The sequence below is a fragment of the Opisthocomus hoazin genome, chromosome 2 (assembly GCF_030867145.1).
Source record: "Opisthocomus hoazin isolate bOpiHoa1 chromosome 2, bOpiHoa1.hap1, whole genome shotgun sequence".
NCBI classification, from domain to species: Eukaryota; Metazoa; Chordata; class Aves; order Opisthocomiformes; family Opisthocomidae; genus Opisthocomus; species Opisthocomus hoazin.
The window spans coordinates 59,643,178-59,665,044 of NC_134415.1; the positions used below are offsets into that span (position 1 = coordinate 59,643,178).

Genomic DNA, 21,867 nt, shown 5'->3' on the forward strand with positions numbered 1-21,867 from the left:
CAATACAGCTATGTTAATCTCAAAATCACTTAGAGTCTAGTCAGTAATGCTATTTTCTATCTCCTTTTTAATGGCACAAAAATAGACATCCATGAGAATGAAATTTTACATGAACAATACTACTTTTTTTTTTTTTCAGATGAGTAAAGGATAAAAAAAAAGCTTCCGTCAAAGTTAAGACAAGAGTTCACTTTTTGTCACAATAAATTAATAACATCCAGAATAATTATTCTGAGAAAAACTAGAGCTAGAGCCATGATTTTTAGGAAGGAGTGATGCCTTGCACTAGATATTTTCATAGGCTCGGGTAAACATGCATTAGATCCTTCATGCCCCTGTCTGTGTTAGAAAGAAAGGGGATGCATCAGCCATCAAACCCATACCTTGTGGTCTCTTATCTCTGACCTCTGAGAATTTATCTCCTTGTAAGAACAGCTAGACAAACCAAAGCACTTAGACTGTTGTAAGAATACCAGTGTATGCAAAGAATAGAAGTGCAGAGCAAACTTCAGCCAAATTAGTGGCACTAAATGAATTCTAGAGCGGAGGCTAGCACGGACACCTGGAGGTCTGCAAGGCCAGCATAAGTGACGTGCAGTTCATCCACAGAAAAACACAAAACAGTAAAAATTGCAAACTTCTGTACATCTGCATTCATCGTCTGTGAGAAACTTTGGAGGGCAACAGTGGTCAGGAGACTGTGGAATCATTTATTTAAATTGATCAGAATCTGGTCTTAGCTGAGTCAGCACAACATGATAAGCTTTGTTCCAAAGAAGAGGCAGATAAAAAAATGTGAAGTTTTTTCTTTTTTAATTAGTGTCCTTCCTAGTCCTTTAAAGAAATAAGATTTACAGATCTTCACTGAATTCAGTAAAGAAATGTAGGATGTTAAATTTTACACTGAATGCAAGATAGAATTTTAGTGGAAAATAGCTGCATCCTTCTCTGAGGAATTTACTTGTCCTGTGCTTGAAACTAAATGATGGAGATTGTGTTGAGGAGACTGACACAGGAAAGCAGCCTGTTGGGGAAAAGCCAACACTTACCATAAGGCTGTAATCAGCCTACTTGGCAGTGTCCACAGAAACTATAAACTCCTTTCAAAAAGCCCAGGTACCCGTGGTGCGAAGTTTCCTGAGTGCCAGAGTTACATTTGCCTTAGGTGAAAAGATGGTGCAAGACATATGTATAATCCAAATTATTTTTAAAAGAAAGAAACAAACAAACATAATTTCTACCTTGGACTCAGCAGTTGTAGAGTGAAAGAAATATGTGTTTGCAAGAAGAATTTATAAACTTGAGGTCTGATTCTGCAAGCTTTACCTCATGTAAGAAAAAAACCCAACCAAATATCTTTGGGGTTTTTTTGTTTTTTTTTTTTAATAATGCAAGTATGTGCAAGGTTACCATCCTGGAGATTTTGTATTAGAGCTAAAATCCCTCCAGTATTTCAAAGGTTTAGATGGGGGAAGAGATGTGTAGTCACAAACCTCCCAGCTCTTTGTTCAGCTTGCACTGTGGTCCCATCATGTTGACCTCTAACCATAAAAGCCACAGTGATAACTGGCCTTTTTTTTTCTTCTCATAGGTCACAAAAGGTAAAATAAAAATTAAACAAATGATAAAACCAGATGCCCTGTCTCTTCCAATGACTAGAACACATTTGATTCCTTCCTTTCCAGTTTTCCTTGGTGGTATTTTTTTCCCCTCGATTCAATTTGCTACGTTGTAGTGGTGTGTACTTCAGATTTTTTCCCTTTTGTCCATCTCTTTGTTTGAAAAGCATACAACTAAGAAACAGTCTGTAACAGACGGTTGGGCGCTTGTGTATGCCGTGAATGTGCTTTCAACTGAAAAGCTTGGTGCCTGCTCAGGATCTAGTAACAGTAAATGCAGGCAGACTTCTGGCTCCCATATGCACCTTTCTGCATACATAAATCCTGTGCGCCAAGGGGGAGCTCAAGGTGGAAATTTTCTGGTCTGACTTTTGCTACCCAGGATGGGTGCAGAAGCTGTTTCACAGGCCTTTCCACTGGGGTTTTGTAGAGAATCCAGCTGACTGGAACGGAGTTTGTGTTCCGCAGCGATATGACAGTTAAATATAATTTACTTCTGAATTGGATTTTCCACAAAATAGTGTTTGTGGAAAAGTTTAAGATGAATGAAATTTCATAATATGTTTTTATGGTTTTAAAAATAATTATCATTACATTTTAAAATTAAATAATCAGTTGTCTTGGTTTCATTCATTGTTAGTAACCATTATTCTAACTAGTCTTTTGTAAGTAATTCTAGTCAATGTGATCAAATAATAGATTTAAATGAAGTATTGTGCTTAACTGTAAAAAGTTCTTTAGAAAAATTACATTCTGTCATAGTAGATGTTTTTCCCAGTAAGCTTTCCGATTAAAAGAAAAGAGATTTTCTAATGAGAACACAGTTCATCAGGAAATCCAGCAGCTATAACTCTTAACTTCATGATTCCTGGAGTTTATTAGAACCTTATCTCTCAGAGTCCTGCAAACAGTTAGCAGCCCTACTTTTCACTCAGAATCACATTTGTGCTAAGAACTGTGGAGAGAAGCTTGAAGAGCAATGCCTTACAGCATCAAAATCCTAAAGCACAGCAAAACCTGCACTTGTTTTTTGGGTTATTTTGAAGTATCCTTGCTTCCCTAAATCAGTCTTGAGATTTCTAGAAGAGTGGCATTGACAGTATGGCTATGGAGCGTGTGGACATGCGAATACAGAGATGTGGTCAAAACCCCCTATCCCTACATGTAAGTATCTTGGCCTGTTCACTGCTCTATTTCTGACACCTACACTATAGCAGCAATCCAGGGGTGACTGAAGGAGTCACTGACAATTCTCCTGTCTTTCTTCCATAGTACTGTTCTTGCAGTGCTGTGTAGACTTTTCCGTGTGAAGCTTTTAGGCCTGTGAGATATTTGAGAGTTTATAAGCAAATACACTTCAAAACACTATGATGAAGCGTTTTGAAGTGTGAAAGTGTACCTTTCTTCCTTGTGAAAACCTGGGCTATGGCAAAACCTGCCATATTTTGAAGGTGGAGGAGAGGAAGCTGAATTTCTTACTGCTCTTCAATTGCAATACTTTATTAATACTGTGCTGGATTCAGCATAACTGGTCAAAGTCATTACAGATTCAACTATAAACCATAAAAGAAAAAGGAGATTGGTGGAATTTAATGTTTAACATATCTAGAGCATCTCAGTCTATTAAGGTATAGTCAGTTAAGACATTTAGCTCTGTCCTGATAGTCTTATGTTGTGCTACTCCTCAGCTTGAGTAAAAGCAGAATTGAACCCCAGTGATCTAGTGCTTAAGCGTATAATCATCTCTTTGCTAATGGGAAGTCTTGGCCAAGATTTTGGAGTTTATGTAAGATCATTATATAAGGTTATTAAATTGCATCCCACATGCCACTGTGAAGGTAGATCATCCTTACTGAAGTATGAATGCTGAGCTAAAGTAAGTCATAGAGGGATGTGCTCAGTAAATCAAGTACCAAAAAAGGTTTTAGAAAATCTGCAGTGTTCCACTCTATTCCCTTTCCTGTATATGTAAAGATTTAAAATGGAATAGATCTAAAATCTGGTAATCTTTTCTGTTCATACAGGACAGTCAGACTAACAGTCTCTTTTTAAAGCCGTGAGTTTTATTCTCCTTCTGTATTTTCCATAAAAGTAAAATTCAGTATACATTTGGCAGGCAAGCTTTCAAATGTGTCCAAACTCTGCATTTTCCTTTTGGACCCCATGAAGAATTTGAAAGCAAAGCCTTGTAGAATCAAAAATCCACGTGTCAATGCATCTTCCATCATAGACTGCTATCTGCAATGTGGTCTTTGATGTACTTTTTATACTGATTCTTTCTTCTTCTAGAAAATGTTCAGAAGTGGACTGGCAGTGGAAAAAGTAACCTGCTGGAAACCCCCACACAAAAGGGACATTGTCCTAAGATACCCACAAATATATCCAGAAATATTTTGCAAACATTTAGATCTGAGTTTAGCCTTTGCCAAATTGAACACAGAATGATAGAAACACAGAATCACAGAATGGTTGAGGCTGGAATGGACAGAGCTCTGGAGGCCATCTTGTCTACGCCCCTGCTCAAGCAGAGCCACCTACAGCAGGCTGCCTAGGATCATGTCCAGGTGGGTTTTGAGTATCTCCAAGGACGGAGACTCCACAGGCCTCTCTGGGAAACCTGTGCAAATGCTCAGTCACCTTCACAGCAGAAAAGTGTTTCCTGATGTGGAGAGGGAACCTCCTGTGTTTCAGTTTGTGCCCACTGCCTCTGGTCCTGTCACTGGGCACCACTGAGAAGAGCCTGGCTCCACCCTCTTTTCACCCTCCCTTCAGGTATTTATACACAGTGATAAGACCCTCCCCACCCCGAGCCTTCTTTTTCTCCAGGTGGAACAGTCCCAGCTCTCTCAGCTTTTCCTTACAGGAGACATGTTCCAGTCCCCTAATCGTTTTAGTGGCCCTTTGCTGGACTGTCCCCAGTATGTTCAGGTCTCTTGCAATGAAGAGCCCAGAACTAGACACATTACTTCAGGTGTGGCCACCAGTGCCACAACCAACACATTCACTACATTCAAATGTAAAGAAAGGCTGTGATTGAAGAATATTTTTGGGGGCTACTTAAAAAAATGTAATTATATTTACACTTCAGGATGACTTCAAGGTGAAGGAGGGAAATGCTCTTAAGGTCAATGCAGGCTTAAAGGTCTGTGGAATGGTCCTTTTAATGGACAGCCTTGCTGAACTGGCTTTCTCTGTTCTTGTGTGACTGATGTAAACTACCTAGCTGCAGATATTGCAGCTCAGCAGGCATCCAAAGTCAGATGCAAACTACCAGTGTGCACCGTACCTGAACTATTGAAATAAAGAACAGTATCTCCCTCACATTAGCACGGAGCAAAAGTTGTAACTGTGCAAGGGAGGAAACAACTAGTGATTCAAAGCAATCTGTCTTTCCTAAATTCTCCTTTTTCTCAAATGTATTTCATTCTTCTGAAAATCTCTAAGAAAATATGCTTTCTACCAGATTCTACTTTAAAGAGATTATGTTACTTTTACATAATGATAGCCACACCAGAACTTTTGGAAACTTTTTGTCCTTTCTAGGATAAATTTTTGAGATTTTTGTTCTCAGATGTGGAATATAATTTCTATGTAGGTAAGAAAGCCAAAGTTTTCTTGCCAATGATTCCTAATGAAGTTACTCTAGCTTTATTTGATTACTGTAGAGCTGGTTTCTGCTTTAGGCAAGATTCAACTCAAGGGTGTATTTCTCTTGTCAGGTCACCCAACAGATCACTAGTCTGGCTGTCAGCTTCATTCCTTCTTCAGAATAATATTGCCATTCATATTGCATCTTGTACAATGGATACATCTAATTACTAGACAATCCGCAGTGTCCTTACTCCTGGATACAGCTATTTTGCAAGCAATTCCTTCATATATTTGAGACAATTAAAAGTGGCAGTTGTCTAGTGTTCAAAGAAATAGAAATTGTGTTCTTTGAAAGGATGACTGGATGAAATAAAGCCCTCCAATCCACTAGCATGCAAGCCTAATGGTCTCAATTAATTCTGAGAAATGGACCTAGTCTCAATTTCCGTAGTGCCTTTTTTTATTATTCTAGATTTGCAGAGATAAAAATAGCAGCAACAGTAAAGAATTGAGCCTGATTAGGCTTCCTCCCTTGACTCCATAGATTTAGTTGCAGTTTCCGAATGGGAAGAGGTGCCTGGGAACATTCATACTAAAATCACGTTTTTTCTTTTCAGAAAGTGTTGTAAAGTTCTTCAGTTAAAGAGAGCTTTATGTATTTTTAAAGTATAATTCCTACCATGATGTTTATGAACACCATACTTTTTGAAATTAGCCTGGGTCAGACTAGTTTACACTTATCCACATTGCAATCAAATAAGATGGAGGATCTTCCACTTAACATCTGTACAGCTAACAAACAAGCTTGAGAACCGCCATGCCAGTCTGTGTACACTGCAGGCATCTGTTCTGGTGGTTGTTAATGGCTGGTTTCCAGATTTTCTGTTAGACAAGGTCCTGAGCTGGGAAGCAATTTCGACATGGATGTCAACAGGAACTGGAGATATCCATTGCTCCATGATGGGTGCTCAGCATCTGCTGTTATCAGGCCCTCAGTCAGCTACTTCAGAAGAGCCAGAGTTGCCATGTAGACAAATATATGTGCTATGAAATTATTAAGGGTGACTAGACAAGATTCGCATCTCCTTTGCCTTTCTGCCTCACACAATGAATGTTTGACCCACTTTTCTAGCGAGAGGATCTCCATCTTATAAGAGTTATCTACTAGGGATGCAGACTCATTTCCATGATACATTCTCTCATTTTTTCTCTTAAAAGCGCTAGACATTTATTCCTGTTTTAACTGACATTTTAAGCTGATTTGGAATGATACATAGTTAAAAAATAAACTTTTCTAAGATGGAAATATTGCTGCTAACAGATTTAAGTAGCCTATTTTTTTTCACTTTTGGCTTGGAAGTATAGACTGCATTTATTCTTGCAGATAAAATGGGCTGGAAGAGTTCTCTGGCCCTGAGGCTGACTGGCACCATGTAGCCCCAGCTGGTAAAGCCCAAACTCAAAACAGGGTTTCTGCACCTGCAACAGGTCATTGCCTGAGACTGTGCACTTTGGCACTGGCCAAAACTCTTCCAGGGAGTTAACACTCGCTAACAATTTAACTGTACAGCTGATTGCTTGGGCACATAACAGACCCTGGCCCTGCTTGGTTTACTAGTATAGACACAGCCAGTGTGTTTAACTTGGATAAGATTTTTTGTTGTTGTTTTTGAATGTTAAACATTTAAGTTTTTATTATAATCCATGATGAAGAAAGTTTGGAGGATTTGCAAGGCCGCCTTGGCACCTTTAAAATGACACCATCTATCAACATGCCTTACTTCAGCTTATATTTTGATCTCAGGCTCGTTTTGGCCTTTCACATGCTTCTGTATTTCTGTGGTTTTCCACAGACTCCTGAGTTAATGCATCTTTGTGCAAATACGTAATTGTCAAATTTGCAATAAGGAAACAAAAAAACAGCCCAAACCCTCTCAGGGAAGATTTCAAAGGCTCCAAATTCCTAGCAGCTGAAAATCACAGCATAAACTGGACTCAAGCATCTTCAGCACTCTTGGTTTCTTGCTTTTTCTTTTTTTCCACAGCAACAGTCAAGCTGTGAGCTGGTGACAGAAAATCTGTCATGACATTACGAATCTTCCTTCAGCCACTGCTCTGCAGACACCAAGCTGAATAGCATTTTGGCACAGGCAGGTGGGAAACAGGCATGAGTGGCGAGGGAGAGCCAAGATGCTGATGCTCTGAAGCAATCCATCTCTTAAACAGCCTCTGAGGAGACATCAAGCTGCTTTACCCCAGTGGAGGTGATTCTGCCATTGCTTTCTCTCCCTCTAGTCTCCTCAAGAACAGCTGTCCCTGAATACACTCTCTGTGCTGCGCCAGGGCAGAATCAAGATCATTTTCTGAAGTTAACTAGATTTAGTCTGCTGTCTCCTTCCGAGGAGCTACTGTCAGTATCTTATGCACAGCTGAATTAGAATGAACTTTGTGTAATCCCAAATCCCCTCTGAGCATGTATTTATTCTTCAATTTAGGAGGATTGCAGTTCTGATTTTTTTTTTTTTTTGCATTCCAATTTTCTTTACAGAATTGTTTGCTTGATATAGGGCTATTTTCTGCAGTTAGACTGATGAGGTGTTCTTATCTTAGTAGTATTATACACATAGGAATCTATGCATTTGGTTTGTGAAACTTCAGAAACATTTATTAAAAATTTGCTAATATATTATATTTATGTTTTGCCCATTCTCTAACCTGCTTGTGTTATCACAGGTGGGTAAAAATGTAGGTAAATACATGAGCCTCCATCTGTTCCTCAAAATGAAATGAACTTTCAAAGTTTAAAACATTAAGGATAAAATCTTGACACTAGGAAAGCTTGGCCAGGAGAACCCAAGGCTGGTTTTGTTGTGTATAAGAAGCTATTGCTCCACTCTTTGCATTAGACTTCTATTTTATTACGAGGAGCAACAAGTTTACCTCATACCTTTGAAAATAGAAACATTTATCAGTTTACATGGAGTTAGATTCAGTTTACAGTGTTAAAGATTTTTTCAAACCAGAGTTATTGGTTGCAAATTAATTTAAAATAATTTATATATGCTGAACTTCTGTGTAGTATCTTGTGTATATTTGTGCTTCCACCATGATTTCATGGTAGGCCAGCAGCGCCTTAGTGACTACCCCTTTGCAGACACTTGCCAAAATAACTGCAGTGTGTAGCTTACAGCTTTCTCCCAAAGAACTGCGTTATTTCAATATACTTTGCATGTCCCACGAGGCAATGACTTGCACCAAAGCCTCTTCTGCATGGCAAATAACCTGTGGAAACCCATTGCTGATGTGGGAGCTGGTGGCTCACAGTTCCTGCCCCTGCTCCAAGGCTATGCAAGACCTCGTACTTCCACAGGGCTTTCAAGGTAGGTGGCAGGGGGCTAAGCAGAAGAAAGAAGGAAGATAAGGGATGGTGGATGAGCTTGGAAATAGGGATTTCTGGGCTGCTTTTGGACTAGGGGAGATTAGATGTATTTGATTAATTTAGAACAGGGCTCCACATTGACCAAGGCAGGCTCTCATGAGATTTAACAGGTTTAATTTAAGCTTCCTTTAGTTGTTTTTACACTAAATTTTGCTTTTTGTAATTTTTATTTAAAAAATCCTTTTAGCTTGCCGGTAAGGTTTTGATTTCCTGCATTCATATCTTACTCTTTAGAAGCAGATGCAGGAAAAATTACGGAGAAGTAGCTCGCTGCAGTATACCTGAGACCTCATCTAGTATAGCTTTGCATTTTGTGGCACCATTTATGCAGAAGAAATATGCTCTCCTCTTTTGTATTGTGGGGTTTCACATCTGCTTCACAGGGAGGTGCAGCAAGTGGTCAAAGCTACCTTGACTCGCCACCTCTGGAGCTCTGGGATCAGCCCTGTATTGGATCACATTTCAGGTATATTTGTGTTGTGGCTCAAGGAGAGAGAAGACTTCCAGGAATTATTAGGCTAGCACTGACAGCCTGGCCCAGTGCCACAGAAGAGCGCAAGCCCAGAGGTTGGCAAGTCAGGCTGTGATGCCCTGGGAGAGTTGTGTAAACAAGCATGCACAGAGCCACCTGTCCCCAGCCTGCCCTGAGGACACAAACATCCATAAAACTCCAGCAAAATCTCTTGCCCTCTCTGAATTATAAAGCAGAGGAAGCCTGTGAAATATCATAGCTATTAGGAAGACATGCTTCTCCCCTCCGATTTTTTAACTTTAGAGATCATCCCTTTCTTTTGGTTTAAAGGGAAAAGAAAAGCTTTACTTGGATATTATTTAATAAGTACTGTTAACATAACTTACAAAAGTACGAAAAAAACCCCTTGACAAGCTATTTATTTTTAGAGTGTCTTCTGCTTGTTTTTCCAAATGCTGAGAATTCAAATTTCTTATTTTAAGTAGCTCAGAGAACCTTGAGAGGCCCGTTCTGAAGACTAAGTATATAAATCCTTGCCCCACACTCACCCCATGGTGCATTCCAGTGACAACTGGAATGTCGGCCAGGCAGATTTCTCTCATGGCCTCAGCACTGAGTATACGTGGCCTTAAAGACAAGGTGATTTAAGACTGATTTTCTAGAATATCACATTCAGTAGCATGTGTGACAGGTCATATAATGGATTTTATCCAGCTTTAAGTTCTACCTGTCAGAAGAACTGCTGCTCCTTTCCTAAGAGAGCACCAGTGCTGCCTGTTGCACTGTGATGACCTGCGGCAAAGCAGATGATACTGTCCCACAGATGCACAAAGCACGAGTTCCCATGCTAGCTAAGCCTACTGTCCCTCAGAATAAATTATTCTCCAGAAAAGAGATGGAATGTTTTGATCTTTGACCTCAACAGCAAATGATAAAAATGCAACAAGTCCTGTGATTTTTTAAAAGTATAAAAAGGCTTAGAATGGAACATCTTTTCCCATTAAATAGTTTTTAAAATATCACCTTCTATTTCAGTAAAATGCAGTACGGTAGCCTGCACTTCTGTATTCTGGACTAGAGTACAATATTTTCCGATGCACTTTTCCATATATGCTTTTCTCAGGTGTGATGTTTTGAAAAGCTAAAATGCAGAGAGCTGAGTACATCTGTTTCAGACGTGTTGTCCTATCTGTTCAGGGAGGAAAATAATTTAAAAATTAGGTTTCTAAAAAGAAAAAAAATAAGAAAGCTAAAAACATTTTTCAAAATGAGTGCTTTTGTTTCAAAGATAAAGATTTTCTTTCCTTGATAAAACCTTAACAAAATCCTGGAGCCTGGGTGACTCTTTTTGTACCAGCCCACCTCTAGTCTACTTCTAATTTAAAAGTTCTGCTGCAGACAGCTATGGGAAGTAGAATATGGATTTTGTTTTCCACATATTCGAGAACATGTGGCTATAATTTATTGCATCAAATTGTTTTTTGTTTCCATTCTTTCTTTGTTTCCCTCTCCTCCAAACTTTCTACTATAGTTAAATAAGAGAAAGCAGCCGTGACTATGACCCTCAGGGATTATCTTGTGTAGAGTCATGCAAAGCTTAGACACAATTTTTTGATGGCAAACTAAGACTGAATGTGCCAAAAAAAAATTATTCATCTCAAAATACTAGAGAGGTGTGAAGTGCAAAAAAAGTGGGTTTCTGGGTTTTTTTTTTTCATTTAGAGTACGATACACGCTCTCTGTTTGTAAGGAGGAGGAAAATGTTGAACCCTGTAGAGAAAAAATACTAATATAATTTAAATTGTCCTTAGAACTGTATCTGTCATCTCATATTCATAGCACAACTGACAGAAATATCTTCTTGCAGGCCCAAGTCAACTGCTAAACCCATGCAAGGAAAATGTTCCCTTTAATAAAGAAAAATATTTGTGTGACAATGTCATCAGGAAGAAGTTTCAGACATAACTCACAGCTGTCATAGGCAAGTTATAAGAACTGGAGGAGAGAGGTTTCTTGCCAAGAGCAACTCTTGTTTTCTGCCAAGCTGGCAAATACCCTATCTTCCTTGGCATCTCTTGGGTGTGGGAAACTAGTCATGGAAGGGTCAGAAGAAATCAAATGGGAAGCATAGCTTTTGCACAGGGCAGAGCTTGGAGCTGCTGGACCCTTTCCCTTTTCCACCAGAGTCTTCAAGAGTTGTTTTAATGGTTGCCTTTAAGGTAAAGACCTTCCAGCTTGCACGTTTGAACTGAACTACAGAACCAAGTGAAGTTGTGTGATCATCTTCACTTCTCCCCATGAAGCCTTTTCCTGTCCCCCAGACTCCTGTACTACTAAGGTTTCCTGCAGGGCAGATGTTAAATGCCTTCTGAGCCTTCTGTGTGTGGTAAAAAGAGAGGAATTATCAGGCATCAGTGTCCCACAGCTTTAAAATTCACTGAGCACCTTATGAAAGGAAGAGAGGATAAAAAGGTGTGACTCCTGCTCTGGGTGGGAGACAAAAGAGGAAGCAAAATGAAAATGGAGGAATAGCCAATCTCCCTGTGCTAGCGACTTGAGACTTTTTTTGAGCAAGTGTTTGCATGAGAATGACTGGCTTCATGTCTGCTCAGGAAGCTGGAGTAATGGATTGCTATATAAGGTTGGGGAGGTGAAATAGCAGGCTTCTGCCCTTACCTCACCAGGCTGAGATCAAAACTGTGAAGTCACAGCACTGAATACTAAATGCATAGTTCTCTGGAGAAAGCGTAATTGAGGAAATTACAGACTGTCATGTTAGAAGACTTACTGCAAATTTTGCAACTCTCAGGCTACCCAAGCCACTGAAATTACAGCTAGTAAGGAAGCCTTTTCTTCTGTCCTCTATGGGAATGGTGCTTTGTGGAGGCTTAAGACACGGGGTGAAATTCAGTCCAGCACCTTTGGTACCTGACTGATACTTATCTGTTAGATGCTTTAGTGCAGTGTCTTCCTGAAGGAAAAGCCTAAGATTTATATCTGGCCAGTTGAGGAAGATACCACAGAAGATCCGCAGAGGGATATATTATCTGCCTCTGTGGTAAATGGACAAGATTTTCCTGTTGGGGACTTCAGAAACACTTTATTTTCTCCACTAAGGAGGACGGCTTCCTTCACTACTGATCCTCAGGCACCTGTTCAGGGCTTAAGCTAGCTGGACAACATCCTGACCATACCTATTACAATAAAACGGCCAACTTCAGGAGGCTGTTTATCTCCACCTTTTCCAATCTGAACAAACCTTGGTAATCAGATCTGCTTTGTCCTTGTAAACTGAGCAATTTACTGTCTTGACAGTTATCAGTGCCAATAGATGTAACAGGTCTGGCTGGGATGGAGTTAATTTTCTTCGTAGCAGTCCCTATGGTGCTGTGTTTTGGATTTGTGACCAAAACAGTGTTGATAGCACATCAATGTTTTAGCTGTTGCTGAACACTGCTTGCACAGCATCAAGGTTTTCTTTGTTTCTCATACTGCCCTGACAGCTAACCCCAAACTGACCAAACGGATATTCCACACCATATCACATCGTGCTCAGCAATAAGAGCTGGGGAAAAAGGAGGAAGGGGGGAGGTTCAGAGTTGTAGTGTCTGTCTTCCCAAGTAACCGTTATGCATGATGGAGCCCTGCTTTCCTGGAAATGGCTAAGCACCTGTCTGCTGATGAGAAGCAGTGAATTAATTCCTTCTTTTGCTTTGCTTGTGCACACAGCTTTGCTTTATATATTAGGGTGTCTTTATCTCAGCCCATGAGTTTTCTCACTTTCACCCTTCCAAATCTTTTTCCCCATCCCTCTGGGCAGGAGTGAGCGAGCGGCTGGGTGGGGCTGAGCTGCCTATTGGAGTTCACCCACAACCATGGAGAAGTGTTCCAAGTATTTGTTACTTTTAAGAAGAAATTATCAGAGGAACAAAAAAGTTCATTGTAAGATGTACTGAATAATTTTTGGATCTAAGATTTTGTTGTTAACAAATGTCTGTTAGGCAAGGTACTATTTCCCCAAACAAAGGTGTGAATATTTGTCTATGCTGTTATGCAAACAGAAGACTTAATGCCTATTCTGATTTTAACACAGGGTGGAACAGAAGAAAATAAACATCACATGATTCACAAAAGATATTTTTAGAATTCTAATGATTTGTTTGGATATATGAACTATTGAACTAACTCTTCAAACAGATACAAGTGAAAGCTTCTTACTAAAAGCTGCACACACACCCGCCCACCTCTTTCTATGAATGATGAGGAAGTTGAGGTACTAAGAGGTTAGCAATATAAGATCTGTCCTCGGTCACACAGGCTGGTGGAAAAACAGAAGAAAAGTCTCCTAATCTTGATATTGACAGTTAAAGCATTGTTAGCATCTTTAATGAACCCAGCAACATTTCCAGACAAGTATCTCTTGAGAAATGCACATTACTCAAGTACAAAGACCTGTGGAACTAGGGAAAGCATGCAACTGCATTAGGTCCAGAGAACCTGTTAAAATTATCATTAGGCTTTTCCTATTACAGAAAAGTACCCTAGAGAATTAGCTACCTAGAATCCACTATATCATGAGTGACCAGTATAGTTTGCTACTTTTTTTGAATTATTTTTTTTAGTTTTTTAGGGTACACAACTGAGGCAAGAACCGAAACCTGTACTCTGCCTGGACAGTTCAAATTGACCAAACAAATTTGGCACCAAAACCAATTACTTAATTTTAACTGAGGTTCTGAAACATTTCATATTACCTTTTTCAAAGTTTTTCCCCACCTCTCCTCTAATGAATTTTCCACTATGGAATCACAGAAGATAGAGCTAGGAAAGACTTATTACATCATCTGTTCTACCTTTTGCATTTTAGAAAATGCAAGTGATGTCGCTATCCCTTTTGACCCTTTCTTTGACTTAATCCTGAAAACTAGCTTTCATTGACAGGATTTCTCCATGCTCAATCAAATCCACGTCAGCCAAAAAAAGATCCTCAACACCGGAAAGACAGGATATTAACAGGAAAAACAACGATTAAAGCAGTTAAAGGGACATCCCATATTTTAAAGCAATACTTGCTCTAATTTAGATTTAATATGCATCAGCTGTTCAAATATATAATGGTATTGCATTCTAAAGGATGGAGTCACTCCAAGGGTCACAAAGCTCATGAAAGCTTCAAAATATAGTTGTCAAATAAGATTCTTGAGATATAGCATACTTAAAAAATAAGATTGGTTGTCTTTAAGTTTTAGAAATTAGACTGATACTTTTATGGCCATTCATGTTCCAGTATGCAAGGCAAAAGTCAATGCTAGCTGTACATGCATGATGATGGGCTTTATTTCCATTCAGTAAAGAGATGTTGTAATCATGGTGGATAATTCTATGAAAACATCATCTCAGGGGTTGTTAAAAAGCAAGCAGAGTGCTCGGAATTAATAACAAAAGATCAAGAGCAATCACAAAACATGGTGCACCCATGTCTTGACTACTGCAACAGATCTAGTCACACGTCTCAGACAGGAGACAGTAGAATAGGAAAGGTACATAGAGAGACACAAGGTAGGTGGACAGATAGAAGGGAGATAGGGATAAATCATGGTCTGGGTCAATTTCTGTATCACAGAGATTAAAACAGAGAAGATTATGGAAGAAAAGACAGTTGAAGGGGGACATGAGAGAGCTCTATAAAATCTTGATCGTCCTGGGAACAATTATTCACTGCACTTCACAATCATAAGAACAAGGAGGCATCAAATGAAATTAACATCTTGTAGGTTACAACAAATAAAAGAGAGTAATAGTTCACAGAACTCGTAGGTGTGTTGTAGAATTTATAGTTACAGGAGACTCTGGATGTCAAAAGTTTAGGTGAGTTCAGAAAGCTGCTTCAGAAAATGGTTTGACAAATTAATGAAAGAAAATTCCATCAAGGGCTATAAAACAGAAATAACCTCTGGGCCAGGAAGTCCCTAAGTTGCAGATTGCCAGAAGTTGTGAGGAGTTTTGCTGTGGGTAGGTTGAGGAGATGCATGTCCACTTGTTTTATCCCTTCCTTGTGGCCTCTGCCACAGGTCACTTCCTGAAAGAGGACCCTGAGCTAAATGAACCTCTGGTCTGTAACAGCGTAGCTGTTCTTACATTGTGCCCTCGTCACAAAGCAGAGACAACAGTGGCAAAACATCTTCCCTTTTCTTCCCATTTAATACACTTCTTTCTACCTTTTTGCTGTACAGACTGAACACATTGCAGAGGAACTTTGTAAAACATGAGCTCTCACTCATCCTTGCTCCAGATATCCTCTGCCTCCAGGTGAAATTGGAAACAACAGCCGAGGCAAGTCCACCCTGGCAGTGCCTCCAGGATGTGGCAGCTTGGAAAAAGCTGTCACATTTGATGCCTGGTGCGTACATGCTGGTATGTATTTTTAAATATATTGGGGCAAATGGCCTCAGATTTTAGACTGGGGCCAGATGGCTGATTCAAGTGAAAATAATACAGATACACAGAGGAATGGTCACTCCAAAAAGACTGCACTGTGCATGTAACAGGATGCACAGGCTCCAAACAGTACTGCGTGTCAATTACTTTGTGTTTCAACACTAACTGTGTTCATGAAAATAAGAAATAAAGACCTGATGCATCTCAAGACACTAAGAATTTAAAGCTATTTCTGAAACTGGCTTTAATTCTTTGACTTTCGAAGTGAACTCTTCGTTTAGGAAGAGACAAGCAGCCACAATTTTTGAGCCTTTTTTCCACTGAAATTATGCCACACCAGTTAAAAGATAAAGCGGAATTTAAGGCTTGTGTTTTCAGGTTTACAGAATATATGTTATTCAACAATGAAGCAGTAAAACAGGTCACCACATATTCACATTTATGACCATCTCCCTTTTACCCTCCTGAATGCAGAGAACTGCAATATCAAGAGTACAAGGAGAAAAAATATTGTTTTGAATGCAAATTATACAATGTTCAATATCAAGCCTCTCATTCCCACATACTAGTTTTACAACTGAAATTTCTTCTTTTAGTTGTGGTTTAACTAGGAAATATAGCTTGAATTTACTGTTCTCCATTCTTTCTCCTCACAAGATGCCCAACCAAATCAGGGAATTGTTTAATCAAATTTTTAAGTGAAATGTTAAATTGTGCCTCTTGGCAGCAATCCTCTCCCAGAAGTCTGCATGTTCCCCATGCTTGGCACTTTCCATTCTCATCATTTACCAGTGGTGAGTATCAAACCAAATATACTACAAGACATACCATGAACAGCTGCAGCAACAGCACCAACAAAAGCAACATGTGTTGTTGGGCCTTTGGTTTCCAGGTGCTTGAGACACAGCTGATGTTCCTTCATTTTGTGACTGCTGCCTCTTTCTCATTTCAGCTACTTCAGTGCCCAAGTGGCTATAAGAACACAGACATAAGAGATGTACAGAATTACTACAGACCATCATAAAGTACATTCACATTTCTATAGCAATCTCTGATTCTACTGATTCTCACAGCTCGTGGCAACAAAAGCACGTGGCCATCAACTGTGCCGGCCAAGTAATAGTTCTATTGTGTTCAAAGCAGTTTCCAGAAGACCGCATTTTAGCGATGCACTTACACTACCGTGCTGTTGAATCACATCTATTCTTATCGCTTTGGCCAGACTAAAAGGACTGTTTATTACCGTTTTGAACAGCAAGCTACACAGCTTGTGTAGCACTTCATAGAGACTGAATTGTTCCTTACCATATGACTATCACAGCTCTTTCCATTGTACTAAAAATACAGCGGGAAGGTTTTTCACTTTAAACATGAGATGGAAACTGATCTTCCAAAATTTTTGACTTCTCTTGTTAATGCTGTACCAATGAAAATGATATAAGTGGTATTATATCACGGACACTAATAGCTGTCTGTTAAGAGCCGAGAGTATTATCAGTGTCGTAACTGGGAGGTTTGCTGCTTAAGAGTTATGGTCTGTAAATAAAATGAGTAATAAATATGTATTTTCGAAATACTTTTCCAACTTCGGGACTATTTTCTGGTCACAGAAGGCTTCTCTTGGTCGTTGCCCATCTTTCCTAGGTTTTATTAGGCCAAGATATTTTTTTTTCCAGTGACTTGCCGTATTCATCTGGAAGTAATATTCCATGCATTACTTACTTTTTGAAAGAAGTTAAAACATTTATTGCTAAGTTATGTTATTTAGGAAGTTTTAGATGTCAGTATCTTTCTAATGGTTCACATCTTCTTAGTACAATGACTGTGAGTTTCTCAGAGTGGTGGCTATTACAAGCATATATAAATTAGAATAAATTTACTACTTTTGCTTTGAAAAAGTACAAACAGATTGCTCTGTGGAGGACCCCAGTTTAAAACAGAAGCGGGTAGAAGACGGCCTGGGGTGAGCATCAGGCGCCATGCTCCACACCCCCACGGCATCGTGCTGCAGCCAGGAGTGCTGGGCAAAGGCAGGCGCTGATTGATTTGCCACCTGGACACACCATGCACAGCCAACCAAGAGATGTGATCTCCAGCTACATGTATTCAAGCAGCAGCTGTGAGAGTTTGCATTTACGTGGTTTCTAGAACTCCTGAACACCTTCTGTTATAGTGTCCTTATAGACATTTTACACCCAACAACATGTAGCAACGACACTACAGGACTCGAACTCATGCTGCAAAACTCAACGTTGGTGGTTATTTCACCATCTTGCATAGCTAACTTTTCCATGTACACCATCACTGAGTAGAATCAAGTAATTTCTGAAGTGTTTGGTCAAATTAAACAATGAAGAACCATTTAACTACTTGTGGTGAGGGCACCTGCTTATGCTATTGATATTACTTCTTATGGTTTGTATTTGCTGAACTCTTGAAGATTAAAATGACATACTAAAAAAAAACCACACCAATTTTTCTATCAGATGTAAACATGTATTGTTAACAAGGGATACTTTTACACGACTGAAAAACTGCCCATGTTTTTATGATACATGGGAAGGAAAGGAAAAGTGTTGCAGCATCATTTGTAACTCAGTGAGGGATGGTATGGAGCTGCTGACTGTGCATGATGCAGTGAAATTATTTCACAGATAGCTGTGTCATGCTGTGAATGGTACTTGCTTTAGCAAATGCAATGACTATGGTTAAAGGAATTAAAGAAAGATGTTTTCACAGGGAATGTTTGTTTCTTGTAAAACAGACAGAGATTCTAGAAACATCTGTATAAAACCACAAAATTTATTGGTTCAGAAACCAGTGAAATTACCCATATTTAGGTATTTGGAGGGCTGTAATCTTGGAATGAAAACATCCCATGCATTCCACCTGTGTACCTAAAGTCATGCACTTCTTACACCATTTTAGCTATATGTAAAACATACTACAGCTAGAATCTATTGCACGATAAATACAGGGGGGCATGGTGAAGGTTATCCATTCAGACACGACGATGGCAGGTGGTGACTCTGCTGTATTTTCACAATAACTTTAACAGAGCACAAGCTGCCGCTGCCACTGAAATAAATGTCTGTCTCTCTTTTATCCTGTGCAGCTCACAGTCACTCATTCCCTCAGCTGAGCTGTGCCCTTCTCTGTGCTGGCAGCAGCATTTGTGCAGGTACTTGGTGAATTGGATAAAAGTGTAGGCGTGATTTAAAATTAATCCAAAGGGGAAAGAAAAAAAAAAATTAGTTTTAACTGGGTTCAAGTCCCAGTCTCGTTCACCTTGGGAAGATGTAAGCACTTGGGCCAGAGCATGTGAGGAAACAGAACATCAGACAGGCAAGGGGAGCATGGGGACCTCTTCCTTCTGCCCCGGCTTGCGCTGGCAGGAATCGACAGTGGAACCGATGGGAGTTGTGCAGCTGCAGAGAGGTAAAATCTGCAACAGCAATCCTCAACACACAGCACATGGCTTGTCCGGGGGGCAGAGTCAGAAGTGTGGTTTCACAGGAATGGTTCACATCCTCAACCCTGCCCAGCAACCTCTACTACTGAAAATTCTCCTTACTATGTGGATTGCCATGGCCAAATGTTTCAGAGGTTTGCAAGACTGGCAGTACATGGTAGCAACAAGGGTTGTGAGGAAACATGGGTCTTCATTCTAGAGCATTTCAAGAGGCATGGTTTCCTCCAAGGCTGCTCAGAGCCCACAGGCTAGCCAGTCTTTAGCATGGGTCTGCTTGCTTTGCTATGCTCTGACTCTGTTCTGGAGTATGGAGAGGGACATGACCTATCCTCTTCCTGACCATGCATTATTTGGAGCCAGAAGAGGGCAGTCCTTGGTTACAGGTACAGTTACATTTATATATTTAGGCTGTATTTGAAAGAAAAAAAAAAAAAAAAAAGAAAGAAAAAAATGCCAGGCCCGTCAAAATCCTGTGTACTTACATCCAGGGATGGTTTGCATTCTAGCCCTGTTACAGTATGTTTGGCTACTTGAGGATAAAACTTTTATTCTAATGCTAGCAGAGTGCTGCAAGGGGGTATATTCTGAAATGGGTTGATAACACAGATACTGTGCAGTGGCACTATCCTTAGCTTCCAAATATAATGGGCAAAGATCTTACTGGCACAGTGGCGCAGAGCTGTATTTAATCCATTTCAGATTCTGTCCTTTCCACAGCTGATGCTGGTGTTCTCTCCGAATCTTTCTGTATCTGAGAGTGCAAACTGTTATTTAGCTTGGCATGACTGGCACACTGGTCAATAAAAGCACTGAAAATCCAAGCAGTGGGACAGTGTTCTCAGTGAATACATGAAAGATATTCACTCATCTGGCTTAACCACTGGCTGAAGTCAAAGTTATCAGCCCTTTTCTTCTGTTTGTGTTACACTCTCTTGGAGAGCATCTAAGCTGAAGTCTCTAAGAAATATGAAAAATCCACCATGTGATGCAAAACAATAATATTTTACTGAGAATGAAGTAGAATGGGTGGAAACTTTAGTTTCATGCTTATTTTGGTTAAATTCTGTGTTTCGTGTTGTATTTGCAAATACTAGATGTCGTCTACGCAAAACTGTAATTGATTCCATTAGATTTTTTAGGATGCAGAAGCAGGAATATCTTAATAGCAATATTTAGAGACTGAACTGTAGACAGAGGGTTTATATTTGGTGCCTTGGTCCAAGGCACAAAAAAGAAATCTAGAATCTTTAATTCAGCAAGTCGGTCTGATGAGATAAATTATTTTTCTATAATTAAGTCTGTAAGTTAGTACATAATCGTGAAGGAGTAGAATGTTGTGAACTGATACTGAGCAGACGTTCTAGGGTAGTGGTGCAAATTGGACACACTGTCTCCAAGATCTCAGTTTGCCTTTTAGCTTTTTCAACATTTTCCTTCTTCCTGAGACCCTCTAGCTTGGCAAAAAAAACGGGTGGTGAAGGCGGGCCTTTGTCTGATGAAATAATTTTTCTCCTTGGTACTCTATATGATCTCTCAGACCATCACAAGACAGATATAAGTCTCTTCTGCCAGTTTTGCATCTGGTTCTTTGCCTCCATTTGGTGGCATGGTTTACTAACAGCATTACGATTTCCATTTTTGCTGATAGGAAATAGGAATAGTATTGTAGTTTGCTTGACTGACTCATTCTCTTGGGGGTGGGTAGGTATTATGGCCTTCTGAGCAATCCCGTAATCACCAAGGATTTAATTTTGCAGAACATCTGCTGTCCCTACTCTGCAGCTGAGGAAAGGAACCCAAGGGTACAGCAACTGTTTATTATACAAGTTACGAGACAGGCTGTTCATATAAGCCACAGAACAAGAAAGTCTGTGCAGCGCTGCATGCATCTTCAATCTTGCAGTGCTAGAAGAATCTGAAAACTCAAAAACCCTTAGAAATTTGGAGTAAGGCTTCCTGTCAGTGTTGGAACCAATGGCACAGAATCTATTTCTATGTTTAGGCAGTATAATTGCCACTTATTCCACTGGGTACTTAGGGGTAATTATTACAGAAATCCCCTTGTGCGCAGAGAAGTGTCTTGGGAAGAGAGCTCAAAAAGGGATAACTGATGGAGGAATCATTTGGTTTATTACATTAATACCTGGGCAGCCCTACTGAATACTGACTACAGTCATTTCAGATTCCACAGAGTGCCTCTAGAAGATGAAAAGAAGGTAATTTCTGAACAGTTGCACCTCCCTGACTGTTCACCTCCTGCAAGACTTGTGCTAAGGTTTTAGGTGCTTTCCCCAAAATTCCCAAGGCATTTGATACGGCACAAAACACAGGCTGCATCATTTCAGTCATTTCAGTGGCTCTATTGATGCCTGTACTCTGATGAAGGAAAAGCAAGCTTTTTTTATTTTGTGCCTCTGCCCCACCTCCCCTCAGCCTCAAAAGACTGTCATTACAGCCCCGCAAATTATCTGAACTTTTGGCACTGTCCCATCCAGTCCCTCTGCTCATTTTGGAGCTTCCCCTGGCACATGACCCTCCTATAACCATTTCTGTCCCCCTCTCATGGTTAAGAGGGTGTTCCCCAGAGAAGCCCATGTGCTAGGAAGTCATAGAAACATCTTGAAACTCCATTAGGGATTGAGAATTTTTTATTGTATCTTCGGGAGCCATATCCTAATGGCTGTTTTGAAAGAGAGATTTCATATAAGCGTGCGGATAAAACTCACCATCGTTTTATGCAGCGGGCAAGTGGCATTATGTCTTTTGTTGCAGCAGGACACATAATAGCTTAGCTTTCAGGGCAGAATTGGAGCAGAATCAGCTAGAGCAATCTGTC

General features: G+C 39.9%; 1 protein-coding gene across 3 annotated transcripts in view; it reads right to left on the reverse strand.

The window, feature by feature from the left end:
* The window catches only part of RGS17 (regulator of G protein signaling 17), a 72,641-nt gene that overhangs the window by 11,593 nt on the left and 39,181 nt on the right, over positions 1 to 21,867 (reverse strand). For all 3 annotated transcript variants that reach the window (XM_075413820.1, XM_075413818.1, XM_075413819.1), the window contains exon 2: positions 16,388 to 16,531. In XM_075413820.1, the coding sequence (XP_075269935.1) occupies positions 16,388 to 16,506 (119 nt within the window). In that variant the 5' untranslated portion in view covers positions 16,507 to 16,531. The remainder of the gene's footprint in view (positions 1 to 16,387; positions 16,532 to 21,867) is intronic.